At 42.5% G+C, this 13,812-nt stretch overlaps 2 protein-coding genes across 3 annotated transcripts in view; both read left to right on the top strand.

Annotated features, from left to right (window-relative positions):
* The first annotated feature begins 266 nt into the window (after nt 1-266).
* On the top strand, nt 267-3,508 carry fbxo4 (F-box protein 4). Its single transcript, XM_040154411.1, has 7 exons — nt 267-453; nt 746-1,020; nt 1,115-1,335; nt 1,573-1,648; nt 1,756-1,928; nt 2,050-2,276; nt 2,379-3,508. Exons 1-7 carry the CDS (start codon nt 286-288, stop codon nt 2,466-2,468), a joined length of 1,230 nt encoding a protein of 409 aa, XP_040010345.1. The 5' UTR covers nt 267-285; the 3' UTR covers nt 2,469-3,508.
* A 7,012-nt stretch (nt 3,509-10,520) lies between these two features.
* Nucleotides 10,521-13,812, top strand: part of ghra (growth hormone receptor a) — a 36,169-nt gene continuing 32,877 nt past the window's right edge. The window contains exon 1 of one of the 2 annotated variants that reach the window (XM_040155009.1): nt 10,521-10,844. Coding sequence is in view for 1 of the 2 variants with exons in the window: in XM_040155008.1 (XP_040010942.1) it covers nt 11,166-11,215 (50 nt within the window). In the remaining variant the exon portion in view is untranslated. Of the gene's footprint in view, nt 10,845-10,961; nt 11,216-13,812 lie in introns of those variants that run through there. The other variant, XM_040155008.1, reaches the window with a different exon arrangement.

Raw genomic sequence — 13,812 nt, 5'->3', positions numbered from 1 at the left:
GACGAAAATCATTTTCTGTTTTTTATGTCCTCGTTGACAATAAACACGCGCGTTGTTTAAAGAAAAACACGTTTATTTTGCATTGCAATTCAAACTTGCAGTTCAAAGATCGAAGTTCACCGTCACATTATTGTAGAACTACAATACCCACGATGCCGCACTACCGCCAGCAATAAGGAAGTGGGACAGATAGGGAAACGTTTAATATAATGTAATCTCTCCCTTGGTCCATTGTAGCCTTCTGTGTTTTACTAGTTATTTGCATATTATCACACATCAGAAGTTATGGCAGGAAAGATCCAGCAGCTCAGTGAGTCTGTAGTGATCCGCAGCCTCAGGCGCTTCAGAGACAGATATTTCCCACACAGCAGTAAAGTTGCCAAAGATGACATGACGTGTGTTGCAGAGACGGGAAAAGAAGAGCCACCGCCGCGATTTTTGGACATCTTACCGGTGAGACAGAGGGGAATCTTTCATTAACAGTGGATTTGCTGGTGTTGATTGTCCACTGTTTCCTGCCTGTCTCCGTGACACCCTTCTGTTTTGTTGTCCCTTCGCCTTCATCTACTGTAGATATTGTTAATTGTTTTAGACTAGGCAATAAATTAGAGCTGAATCTCCCATGGCAACAGAATAAAACACAGGATCCAGCTTGTCATGTGGGGACCTACCAGAACATGGAGTCAATTGTTAATGACCTTAAACTGTGGAGACGAAATTTATTTACAAATCTTCTCCCCTGAAGGTGGACCTACAGTTCCTGATCATGACCTTTCTGTCTCCTGCGGATATCTGCCGCCTGGGAGCCACCAGTCGGTTCTGGAGGGCAATGGTCAGAGATCCCTTACTGTGGAGATACTTCTTGCTCAGGGACATGCCTCACTGGCCCTCTATTGATCACGTGACCATGCCCCAACTGGAGTCTTTGGAAGTACCACTAATCAATGAAGATGAGAGTCTGGATGATAGAAAAGAGGGGGAAGACAAAGGGTTGGAATCGAAATGTGACTACATGTCAGAGTGGGTATCTTTTCCTGTTTTCCTGTGTCAGGGTCAGGCGGTAACTACTTGTTGGACAGAGAGGTTTTTTTGACCATTGCTCTTGTCTCAACAGATACCTGAAAGGCTGCCCATCCTGCAGACAACGGTGGCTCCCTACACGGCCGCCGTACGAGGTTGTGACCTCATTTCTTCAGTCGCTGGTGCCCTCGTCCGAACCTCGTTATGCCATGTTTGGCCCTGGCATGGAGTACCTGGATGTCTCTTTAGTCACACGTCTCATGCATGCCCCCGATGTGCTTCCTGTGTCTGGCACTCCACACAGGCAGATCAATGGTGAGATAACTTCGATGTTGAGTGCTGATTTCATTCATGCATTTCACACACAGACTCCATCATGGAAGAAATTATTGTAAAAAAAAAAAAAATCTCGTTGATTATCTTACTCGTTGTAGGTTTATTTGCCCACCATTAGATGGCAGCATTTTCCCATAATTGTTATCTAACCAGTCACTATCAGCCAAGATACCCCAAGAATGTAACTTAACTAACGTCAGCCTTCTTGTATTCTAGGTGTCGGCTCTGGGATCAGTTACATGTTCAACAACCAACACAAATTTAATATCCTTACTCTGTACTCAACCAATAGGTAAGCACTTAGTATTTGACATTACCACACGAGATTCATTTCTTTATTATCTTTTTCTGCATGTTATTGTGAATATTTTAAAGTCATTAAACAATGTCTGTCTGCAGGGCAGAGAGGGAAAGAGCCAGAGTGGAGCAGCAGAGCATCAGCAATAAACTTTTTACCTTTGAAGGACCAGATGAATCAGGCTGCCCAGTCTACAGCCCCGCCCCTCAGGTCCAGCAAGTGTGCCAGGTGGTGGATGGTTTCATCTACGTAGCCAATGCAGAGCCTGGGAGAGGTGAGATAAGACATTTGTATCTGCAGCTTCTGCTCCGCTGCCACTGCTCTGTCACATCCTGCACGTTGGTCTTTGAATGACCAGAACAGGGCATTTGCACAAACAACCATGTTTTAAATAGGTGGGGGGAGGTCCGAGATGGCTCAGATTCGAGCTGTGCTGAGCTTTGCCGGGGGTTCCACATCCAGGCCTCTGCTGGTGCTCTCCTGTGTCTCCAGAGAAGAACCGGAAACAATCAGGACCGCCGGCCAGCAAAATATGACATACGGAAACAGGGCCAGGCGTCGAACTCCCTGTGTTGACATGGCAAAGAGACTTGGCCTACCGCAACTGGCTCACCCTTGGATGGTAACTGTTTGATATTTGGTTGACTGAGAGGCTTCTACTGCATTTAAAACCCAACAGTGTCAATAGTTGCAACCTGTGTTTGTGTTTCTCTTTCATGATAAGGTGCAGGATACAGTGGCAGAATCCCTGTCAGGTCTTCTGGATGGCATTTCCTGGTTGCTGAGATGTACTGGAGTCAAAATTCTATGGTAGCTAGCTCCTTTACTCCTGCTGCTGCTGGATGAATTAAAACAACAGACCTCATTGCTGCATCACCCCGACACCAAGACACACTACGGCATTTCCTGAGTAATGTGAACCACATGTGCACTGAATGTCTCAGGACTGGAGCACTGCCCATGAAATTTAATGAATTGGGAGAGCAGCAGAAGAGATGGGTTGCCAACTGTTATTCGTCTGGGAGACGTGACAGAGACCCTGTTCCTGTTTACAGAAAGAGCCATATGAATATGAATTACAGCAGGATAGAAAGTTATACAAACATCTGGGAGGTTCACAGTATCCCCACAAACTGGTTTTGTGGGACACTAAGCTCTACGAATAAATACCTTGCTCGAAGTTACAGTAACATTAATTGTTGTTGATCTAAGAGCGCTGCTCACTGCAGACAAGCAGGACCACACAGATAAACAGCTCGAGTACAGAACTAGAAAATCAAAATGAAAAAAGCAATAAAATCCACACATTTAAAAACTCAATTTTACAATTATTGGTGAGCCGCTAATATATTAAGTGGCCAACTCTTTGGTTGAATGTGGGATAGAGATTGTACAAATTTTTGAAATGACATTTTTCAATTTTTTATTAGAGGTTCATAATGTACTGTAATGTTCATAATTTACTCCTGACTTGATTTGTTTATAGTTAGGACTGTGTGCAAACAACCTCTCTGCAAAACCCACAGCAATCTGATCAATGACTTGCACTCACATACTGCAAAGATGTGATTTTTGGAGCTAAACTATAACGCAAGCAATGAAATTTATTTACTTTATTTTAAATACTTTGTGGTTATGCAATTAAGAAATGTTGCGTTTTGATAAATGGTGGATATTTTTCTTATTTTAAATGTTTACTTGCTGAAATGTTTACTTTTTCGTTGCACAGTTACTTTGTTGTTCAATATTTTCAGAATTACCGATTTTTCTAATGGTGTCTGATGGCAGGTCGCTCTTTTAGCCTCCAACAACTCTGACAACTTACTATTTCATTTCTGTTAAATAAACAGTAAATTGGTGTGAAGTAATTACAACAACTGAACTATTCCATGTTTATGAGTCACATTTTCTGTCGTCTTTTCTTTGTCTTTTCGTTGTTCTTTCTTTCTATCTCGTGCACATATTCACAGGTTAAAAACCTGAGAGCAGTGGAAGCTATTTTATTTCTACTCAATTAACTAATGCGCTAAACTCTTGCCCTGTGGTTCCTTTCCTCTGAGGTCAGCACTGGCATGTAACAGTTGAATTCACATCTGTATGTCAGCAAGCATGGAAGAATATCCTGTTCTGGCCACCAGGGAGCGCTACAAGTAACTTTATCATTCAGTGTTAGGTTACTGAACGTTCTGCCTTTCTAATTGCCTTTGATTTTTTTTTCTTTTATTTCAAAATTTTAAAGGCGTTGAAAGTATCTTACTAACATGTTTGCCAAATTCTGACAAACTAGGACTATATTGAATTATGTTTTTTTTTTTTTTTTTTTTTTTTAAATACAACCAAAACCAAATCACAAAATGTAATTTGTGATAAGAGCAGAAGTTCAGATTTCTAGAGCATAAAGGTTTTTACTAAAAGGACCTGAAAATCTGTCTCTTAATAACATGAGTACATGTGGCTCTTTGCCTCAGCATGAAAAATACTTAACATATTCTGCTATATTGAAACAGAGGTACAAAGCCCCGTTTAGAGATTCGCGGTTAGTCATTTCAGATCCACATTGATTGAAAAAAAAATTCAGTAACACTCCTCGTGTCTACTTTTGCAATGCCTTAATTGTCTAAAACTCAATTGCAGGGCTACTGTGACACCGAAATCATCACTCCCTTAACGTGTCAAAGTTGTGTTTGTCCACTGAACATTACCACCTGTTTCATATTCAGTGTCCCTGGCGCTGGTGTCCACATGCCATTAGAACACCGCATGCATGACAAGATAATGTGCTTCACTGATGCTCTTTTGTTCTAGTCCCCTAGGTAACCACAAATCATTGGCAAAAGTATGTTCCCCCCACAGCCTTTCCATCAGAAGGTTCCTTGGTCTCAACAATCATTTTCATAGATTTACAGATTTAGAATAGGACCATGATTGGTGCAATTTAGGTGCATTAAGCTGAGCTGAATACTGGTGAAGCGGAGATTGATCCCCCCCCCCCCGTGACGTTTAAAGGGAAATGATGGCGGGGCTGCTGTGTGTGTGTTGCTGTGAAAGAAAGACAGACAGAAACTGACTTCTCAACTCAACATGTCGTTTTGTTCACTGTAAACAGGATATCTATTTCTTTGGTTCTCACTACAGTTATTTACCTACATTGTGGGTTTGTGTGGCATAGTATGTGTGTATGTGCATGCACGTTTTGCTTGCACAGACTGTCTAACAATGAATGTGGAACACATTAAAAAAAAAAAGTATATAAGTATATAAACCATGGGAACCAGTTTTTGGGGCAGGTATTCAGGGAATATCATTGCCTAATCCTGTGTTATTACTCTGTGATCCTGATGGAGCCAATGGAGGTAATAACCTACCACTGAACAAGGACTGGCACTGACAATATGGAAGGGTAGGTAAAGTGGTTACAGTGTCAGTGAATGAAGTGAATGAGCTGCAGTCTTGGAGATTAACTACTCCTATGTTAATGTAGGCTACTGTAGGTTTGCAGCAAGGATGTGTTGGATCCACTGCTGAAATTTGCAAGTATAGGATATTTTCAAGCTCTGTTTATTTAGACTGCAGACTGTGGGCCATTAGCACATCTCTTCACATAATGTTGGCTGGGCTTTGGTGGGGGGAGTTCTCAGGCCATGTTTTGGAAGGGTGAATGAGTACCAGGCCCCCAGCTGCCTCTTGTCTTCTGCAATCAAAGGGGGCCTCTCGGATATGATGTCAGAAGGAAGGAACCCCTATTTACTGACCCGAGACAGTTTACTAATGCAAGAAATCTCCAACATTATGAGGAGAGCTGAAGTATACCACGCATGCAAAGATGTGTATTGAGACATCAGGATGCAGTGCTTTGAAAACTCTTAAGTAAGAAAAAAAAGGTCTGCAACTCCGCAACATACAAAAAGGCATTTCCCTCTGTGCTCAGCAGACATCGAAATGTTAAACAGCTTTTTACCAAATTCCCTTCCCTTATCAATGTAGTATTTAAGATATCAGAATAGTTCACGTGTCTGTGATTTCAGTTTGGTGTAATACCGTGGGATACAGAAAAGAGCCTGTGTGTGTGAACAGACTTTAATAAAATTCAGTTTCTTGTGTTCTTTATATAGCCTGAAGCAATAGAAAAAAATAATCAGCAGTATTGCACAGACCGTCTCTTTACTTATGTCACATGAAGAATCTTTTAGTAGAGGTATTTCCCATATATTCCCAGAGGCTTTCCCTGCTCAATGAAACTTTAGTTTTCTTGCCGTTTGACATGTATAATGACTCATTTTATGCCAGGAATGGCCTTATTTAAGTTGGTTTGCATACAGCTTTCCAGCATTTGTAGAATACGTCGAATGTTGAATTTTGAGACCCATATTTACCAGGTAGCATACCTGTAAAATCAGTCGTCCTTTTTACTGACATTTGCAGGGAGATTAAATCGAAATATGCTCTCTGTTGAGTACATATTACTGAAAACACTGTTTGTGTGCACCCACGTAAGAACTTGGTGGGGTGGACACACTGAAAGCAACAGTTGTACAATAGAGATGTATAATTCAGCAGTAACTGTTGTCCTGCTTATATTAAGCCTTTATTGGAGCTGTACACCAATCAGCCACAACATTACGACAAGTTACCGGTCTTTATGTTGTGGCTGATCGGTGTGAAGGTGCTTCCGAGGCTGTAGTCTGTGGTGTTGTAGAGTGTGGACTGAATTGCATTCATGTCAGGGGCCTTCATTAAAATCAAGCTGTTTTGATCAGGTCCAATTAATGCCTATGTTAGTGCAGAGATATTGCAGACCTAGAATAGACACAACGATGTGAGCAAACATACAGATACAAAGTTAAGTACAAAGTAACTGCTATTAATCCAATGAAGATCCTTTGCCGTTACAATAAATGTTTGACTGGAAAGAATGAACTTGGCTCTAAACACTGCTCAAAGGGGTAAATACAGTAATCACAGCAACCAACTCTGTCTTACTGTCTTTCTCAGACTTCTTCTTTCACATCCCCCTCTCCATCTCCTGTTGTCCCTCTTCTACACCTTTGTCCCATCCCACTCTTTTCACTCTATCCTCCTTTCATTAGAGTTAAGTCCCTGATTTGTATTCCACGATAACAGCCAAGATTAAAGTAGGCATTGAAGAAAAAAAAACATCATTTGCATGATGCATTCACTGATTAAGCTAAGCATCCCTCTTAATTGTGTTGTTTTGCACATGGTGGGGCTCTCATGCTGTTACTCTGTGGATCTAACTCATCCCATGCAGTCTCACCAGTTCACTTCAATTTCCTCCCTATTTCTCTTCATCTGTCCCACCTACCTCCTGCTGTCATATATATGGCAGGTTAGGGACTCCTAGGGATGAAGGATCAGAGCTGCTAATAGTGAATTATTTGTGAATCACTTTGAGCTGATCAACAACTCCATAGTCCATAGTACAGAAGATATGGAACCAGGAGCACAATCATGTGTCCCTCTTCTTGGTGTTGTTGTTGTTGTTGTTGCTGCTGTGTGTGTGTGTGTGTGTGTGTGTGTGTGTGTGTGTGTGTGTGTGTGTGTGTGTGTGTGTGTGTGTGTGTGTGTGTGTGTGTGTGTGTGTGTTACCCCTGTAGCCATCTCCTCTCTTTTATCCTAATGCAATAGGCAGCAGGGTGCTGACACAATTGTGAATGGCCCCAGTTTCAATGTGAGCACATACTAAACGCATTACAGGTGACTTGAAGGGGATGACACAGAGGGTACTCTTTCATTATGTGGAAAATAAAAATAGACAGCCAAACACAAATAGATCTTAGTGGCTATTGAAAGTCCTGCTATTGCAGAAAACCACTTATGGCTGTGATGCCCGAAGCAACTATGGTCAGTTTGGCTGGTGAAAATTAATTCTCTTGAAAAGTCTGGTGATGTATTTTTCATATTGTCAACAAATTCCATGAAAAAACAAACAAACAGCAAATTGCCTGTGCAATAAAAGCCTGATATAGCATATTTGTCTGTGCCTCCATTGTTGTCCACAAGTATTAAAAACACTTAAATGAGACCTATTGTTACATTGGGTGACATGTCTCTTGACTACACTGAATATGAGCACTTCAGGCCGTATTTTTTAATTGATCCTGCATACACCATCCCCCCTGCTGTAAATACTCACTCAGACTTAAATCCGCTGCTGAAAATAGTCCCCAACAAATACACTTTTTTCAATTTACTTCAGTTTGTATGATGTTTGCTAAAAAACTATATTGATAATGCCCAGCTGTTTTAGAAAATGATTTCGCCTTTTTTTTCTTTTAAATGAAACCACGTATGAGCCGTTTATACAGCTTTACATTTTTAGTCAGGGTGGGGAAGTTGGAATGAGCTGAGAGAGTATCGCTCTGTGTCACTTCATATAAAGACTCAAAACATTAAGCAGGTGTATTTTTTTAATATCATCGCTTAATGAGGTAGTTTTAATAGTCAGGGGCAGTTCATGCTTAAATTTCTAGAGAAAACACCAGTTGTAACGGTGGATTAAAAAAAAAAAGTGAAATTAAGGACAAAGAGCACAGCGTGCTTACTGTAACGACCATCACTATTATTCACCATGGATCCTACTGAGGGTCAAGCTGAAGGGGTTAGCTTGGAGGCAACCTAGTTCAAGCCCCGCAGTGCCGGCACAGTGGCATGAGTCTGTGGGCCAGATGTATTGTACTGTTGTCACATTCAATACGGCATAAATCCACATGATCACTCAGAGCAGACAATCACAGGAACGAGTATTCCATAACAAAGGAACTAATTCAATGGACGCCCCCACCCTCCTCCAATCAGAGGTCTCTGCGCCATAACTGACCAATACATGAAAATGTTCAGTGGTCTCTGAATACATAATTATTTGCCAGTGTTTGTTTCTTTTTGGTAATTAATGTCACAGAGCGCCTCAAGTCCAGTGAAAGGTAGGCAAATTAGAGTAACCCTAATATTTCTTGAATTTACATTTTGTTGAAACATGAAATAAGTTCAAGAAAGTTGTGCATGTTCAAAGATGGTACACAACACTTGCAAACCACATTAAATATACTTCAGATATAGTTTTTTCCTCTGTGCTACAAATGATAAATTGCAGGATATGTACATGAGGGCAGCGTTGGTCTCTCCTCGAGTGTTTTTTATGTGCTCTGCAGCCGGATGACTTGGAAAAGCCAACCCATAACTCGTGGACCTTGTAAACGAGAGGGGGACAGGGATATAAAAAATACAAGGACAGCTCCGCTCAGTACAGACAGGCCAATTCCATTTCTTTCCCTCTCGCACCACAAATTATGTCAACACAGCATCAGTGCATTGGCAGGATTGGGAAAAATAAAAGGCAGAAAATACAGACACCAGGCCCTCCTCTGTGTCTCTGTCAGTACGTGTGTCTGCCCGTTTGTCTCTTTTCACAGCTGACCATGTTGGACGTTGCAGGTGCTCCTAACCTGCTCCAGTTTATTCTGATTTCTAAGTACTACCATACCCGCGGACATCATGCACGGGGACGCATAGGAGGCTACAAGCCACTGATCCTGTTTGTTTGTTATTATATTATAGGCTGACATGATCTAACTCCATGGGCGTAGGTGTTCAACGTAGTGTTGCGTGTAAAGTGAGGTGGGCTAGAGCAGGATGCAGCTCTGAAGAATTACAGCCTGCTCCTCTTGCTTTAGCTTTAATACTGCAATTGTTTTTTATTTACAGTGATGGATGTTTGCCTTGGGACGATCATCGATTGGGAGTTGAATCCTGAAAAAGATAAAAAAGAAAAAAAAAAATAACAACAACCACAAGGTCCACGCAGGCATATAGATACATACATGGCTGAGCTTTATGCGCAGGAAGACCTGCAAGCCAGCAGCAACAGCTGGGTGCATGGGTGTGTGTGTGTGTGTCCCCCCCCCCCTCACGTGTCAGGGCGGGCCGTCCATACTAACTGCTGGCTCTTGGATCGAGGGGGGGGGGGGTGCATGTCCACTGACAGCTGAAATTCTGGGCGAGCCTCTCATGGCGTCACTTCGCCAGTGGACCCTCCACGTGAGCCCACGCAGCGCTCGGGCAGCCATTCACAGCTGGCCGCTCGCAGTTCTCAATGACTGTCATTTGCATGTGGAAACAGCCTACGTGTAGCGGCCGTTCGCGGTGCGTTTTCAAAACACACTTAGCATACATACGCTGGTGAGTAAGAAACCGAAACCACAAATTCAAGAGCCGGCCCATTAGTCAAAGAATGAGAATAATAAATAGAAAAATGTGTTTGGTACCAAATGGAGTTGACGATCGAATCTATAAAAAGGAACAACGAAAATTACTCAGAGGTACTCGGCCTACTTTCTAGTATTTGACAACCCTCCCAAGTCAACAAGGGCAAGTTACAGGGATACAGACCCGAGGATGTCTAGACATATTCGGGCGGCAACACTCGTGTTCTTCTACGTTTTTTTTGCCACTGTGTGTACGCCCGCGTGGCCAGAACGTCAAGGCGTTCAGTGCGCAATCAGACTCCTCGGTTTAAAACTCAAACATGTTCGAGCAAGATTCTTCAACCTATATTGCAGGGCAGTGGTCTTCTTTTTTTTTTTTTTTTAACGTGATGCTGATGAAATAGCCTAAAAAAAAAAAAAAAAAAAAAAAAATGTTTATTCGCCACTCGATCTAAGTGGCACTGAGAACGGAAAGCGAGGCAGCGGGCTGCTCTGCCCCAGCGGGTTTTATTTTGGAAGTTTGGCCCGGCAGGCTTTCTCTCTGGCTGCCCTCCCTGTGCTCATCATGGAGTAGAGTGGATTGCTGGCGGACGAGGGCGCTTCACCGCCAGTGCGAAACACACACACACACACACACACACACACACACATACACACACTGGGTCTGCCTCGGCGACGTAGTGCGTGCAGCCCTCGAAAGGGGGACTAGGTGATGAGCTGGGCAGCCGACGAGACAGAAATCGCCCGTAGGAAGCCCGGCGCACACCCGATCCAATGACCGGGTGCTGAGAAAGAGGAAAAAACCCCGACCGGGACCGCGATCTTAACTTGGGCCGAGCGGGCTGAGGTGCAGAAGCAGGACTTTTCGTGCCTGTTGGTGCTCGCGCTGGCCATCAGATGACCAAGTTCTGAAAAGTTGATCTGCGCTGTCCCTGCAGTTTTCCAGCCCGAGACCACCACAAAAAGAAGTAAGTGCGTCTATGTTGTTTCTTTGAAAAGCGTTCAGTGCATCCTCCTGTGTTCGTACCTCCAAAAAAAAAAAAACCCCGTTGTAGGCAGCGTACGCACGACTCGCGAAACTTTGCATAGAATCGCCGTACATTTCTCACGCATCAGGGGAGTCACCGTGAAACGTTTGTTGACCAATCGCAAACTTCAGGAGTGCCGAGCACGATGCTTGACACGCTGTTAACGAAAGCCCCCGTCAAAAATCCCAGAAACCCGAGGTCGCCTACAGCTCGGCTGCGATTCGGTTGTTGCGGAGAGCGGTCGGACGCTCCGGGGACGGGATGAAGCGACAGCCATGGTTGGTCTTGGCGGATGTAGCTCCGTTCACCTGGTAAGTTATTTCTCCCCTCGGTGGCAGCACTCGAGGGGTTTTTTTTTTTTTTGCAAATACCAAACCCCGAGGGAGGAAAAACAGAAACACGTCCGAACGAGATGAGGAAGGAACGCTGGCTAATTTCTAAGAGGATCAACGCTTTTAAAAAAAAAAAAACTCTTAGAGATGATCATTTCTCTTTCCAAATATTTAGATGTATTCAGTCACAAACAATGAGAAAGTGCCAGTCAGAAGTTGCCACGGCGAGCTGGTCAAGATTCTTACTGAAGAAATGGCTTCAGTGATTGAAAATATATTAAACACTGTTCATTAAATTGGTGTGTCACTAATTGTTTCAACACCACATAACTGAATTCACAACACTCACTTATTTCAGATGATTACCATCCAATATTGGCTTTAAGAGTAACTTGAGAGTTTGTATGTTATGTTTTTTTTTTTTTCTCCCTTTATCTCTGTGTTGCATTTCTACCAACTGCTTCAGCCTTTAGCAGTTTTCAGGGCTTTCTCGTGGCAGCAGCCTCCCAGTTTGTTTGCTCTTCACCAGTGATCGGCCGACTGTTGTGCTGACTACAGGAGAACACCTTTGCTGTGCGGCTGTTTTAATTAGGAAGCACACCAGGCTGTGATTAGGTACAATATGCAAACGCATCCACTGCAAGAGGCCTTTGATTCTCTTCAGGGTTTGGCATCCCCATCGGTCAAATTTTCTGGCTCCTGCAGTTTGAGCGATTCAGGTTCCTATGTAGAATTAACTTTGACTAATGTCTTTAGAGAAGGATTTATTGCACTTGAGTCTCATGTATTTAGTTGTGATCTGTTTACTAACTTGACAATAATACTTTCCTCACAGTCTTCCTCTGTAATGGCCCCAGGTCTTTTTTTTTTTTTTTTTTTTTTTTTTTTGAAATCTAAATCATATCACATGGCTGTATAAAATACTCCCTGTTTATTACGTCCACTGGATGGCGTTAGTTTTGTGGCCAATCTAAAAATCATCAGCAATCTCTCGTCCTGTTTGACGCGCGTGATATTGTGCATATCACCAACACTTTTTCTGTAAGACATCTCTTGATAATATTCACTTGAATATAGCTGATGCATGTTTCGTGGGATTGATTGTTGGAATGCTTGCTCATACTAATGCAAAGAAAAAGCATGATGAGGGACACACATAATAGCAGCCATTATAGCATCCACCAGATAACAGAAGTAAGAGATGTTTTAATAGATGAGGCGAGGAGTTTTAAGAGAGGTTAGTTCCATCAGTTTCTGTCTCAGTGTACACTCCCACATACAACATTGAGTACAGCTGTTACTGTATGTTTTATACCCTTTGACGGCTCTACAGCACTCTGGAAACCATTAGGTTTTACACACGTCCACGTGCACTGGGTCTTCAGTAACGTGCACGGTCGTCAGAATGTGTGTGTTTGTCTGACAGAGGGAGAAAATTGTAGGATTGAGATCAAATTAGAGAGGTACACGCTGCACATCTATACTTTTTTCCTCCAAAACAAAATGTGGGCTGATAGAGACTTTTATGTACTCTTTTAAATAGGATTGGACTCTACAACCTTAAACACCGAATGTGAACCTTTCAAAACACAGTAAACCATTAAAACCAAAATACGGGTATGTTCACTTTTGTGACTTTCAGTTCTGATTAGCTCGTAGTAATTGTCTCTGAAATGACTAACCATGGCAACCGGTTATTTTACCGATGTCAAGCAGCTGTAACAGATGAAAAAGTTCAATTTTTGGGGAACAAATTTACTTTGCAGTTATTGGGCTCAATATCTTAGACAAACTGTTGCATGCCCTGCATACGCACACATACAGAGTGAATTGCTGCAAAGCAGACATTTTCCGCAAAGATCGGTTTTCATCTGTACACCGCACACTTTCTCTGTCTCTTCTGGACTCGGTCTCTTGCTTGTACTCTTCACCTTTCTTGTTCACACTCCAATACACACACTTGATTTTATACATATACACGTGCACAGGCATACACACAGACACCCACACTTTTGCTCTCTTGCCCCCCCAACACACACAGACTGTAGCAGGGTTTGCAGATGTGTGTCTTGATCTGCTTCCAGCAGAGGCTCTTCTCATGCCAGTGTGCTGACTCTGAGTTTTCCACTCTCTCTTATGAAATAAGAGTAGGAGACATTAGAGCCATCCAGTAGCCAGATCTGAATGCTTGAGAGCACACACTATCTGCACAGGTTAATGAATGTATGTAAATACATCCAACAGTCCAAGGCTATGAGGAGCAGCTGATTGCTTTAGTTTTTGAGCCCCGACTTTTGTCTGAGCATCTCTGCCAATGTGGATTCTTCTTCACCAGTGTTTGGTTTAAAATGCGGGCTCATGTAGAGGCCTGTGGTATGTTTACTCAGATTTTGTTTATTTTAAAGAAAGAGTTTAGTGGTGAAGGGAAGGGTTGAGGGCAGAACATCTATTTGCATGATTCTTGTGTAATTATTGAGAGACTCAACAGTGGACCTTGGACTACTTTGTGTTCTCACAAACATGATTATTTTGAAATGATAATGTTAAAATATAATAATTTCTTCCACAATATTTTC

Source organism: Xiphias gladius, chromosome 19, assembly GCF_016859285.1.
Source record: "Xiphias gladius isolate SHS-SW01 ecotype Sanya breed wild chromosome 19, ASM1685928v1, whole genome shotgun sequence".
Classification (NCBI taxonomy): domain Eukaryota; kingdom Metazoa; phylum Chordata; class Actinopteri; order Istiophoriformes; family Xiphiidae; genus Xiphias; species Xiphias gladius.
This window is presented reverse-complemented; position numbering and strand designations above follow the sequence as displayed.

Bases quoted from the DNA above. Each gene is read 5' to 3' on its own strand.
- fbxo4 (XM_040154411.1), top strand. From the start codon at position 286: ATGGCAGGAAAGATCCAGCAGCTCAGTGAGTCTGTAGTGATCCGCAGC. The intron at 454-745 runs GTGAGACAGAGG...TCTCCCCTGAAG, and splicing joins GATTTTTGGACATCTTACCG to GTGGACCTACAGTTCCTGAT. The intron at 1,021-1,114 runs GTGGGTATCTTT...TTGTCTCAACAG, and splicing joins AAATGTGACTACATGTCAGA to ATACCTGAAAGGCTGCCCAT.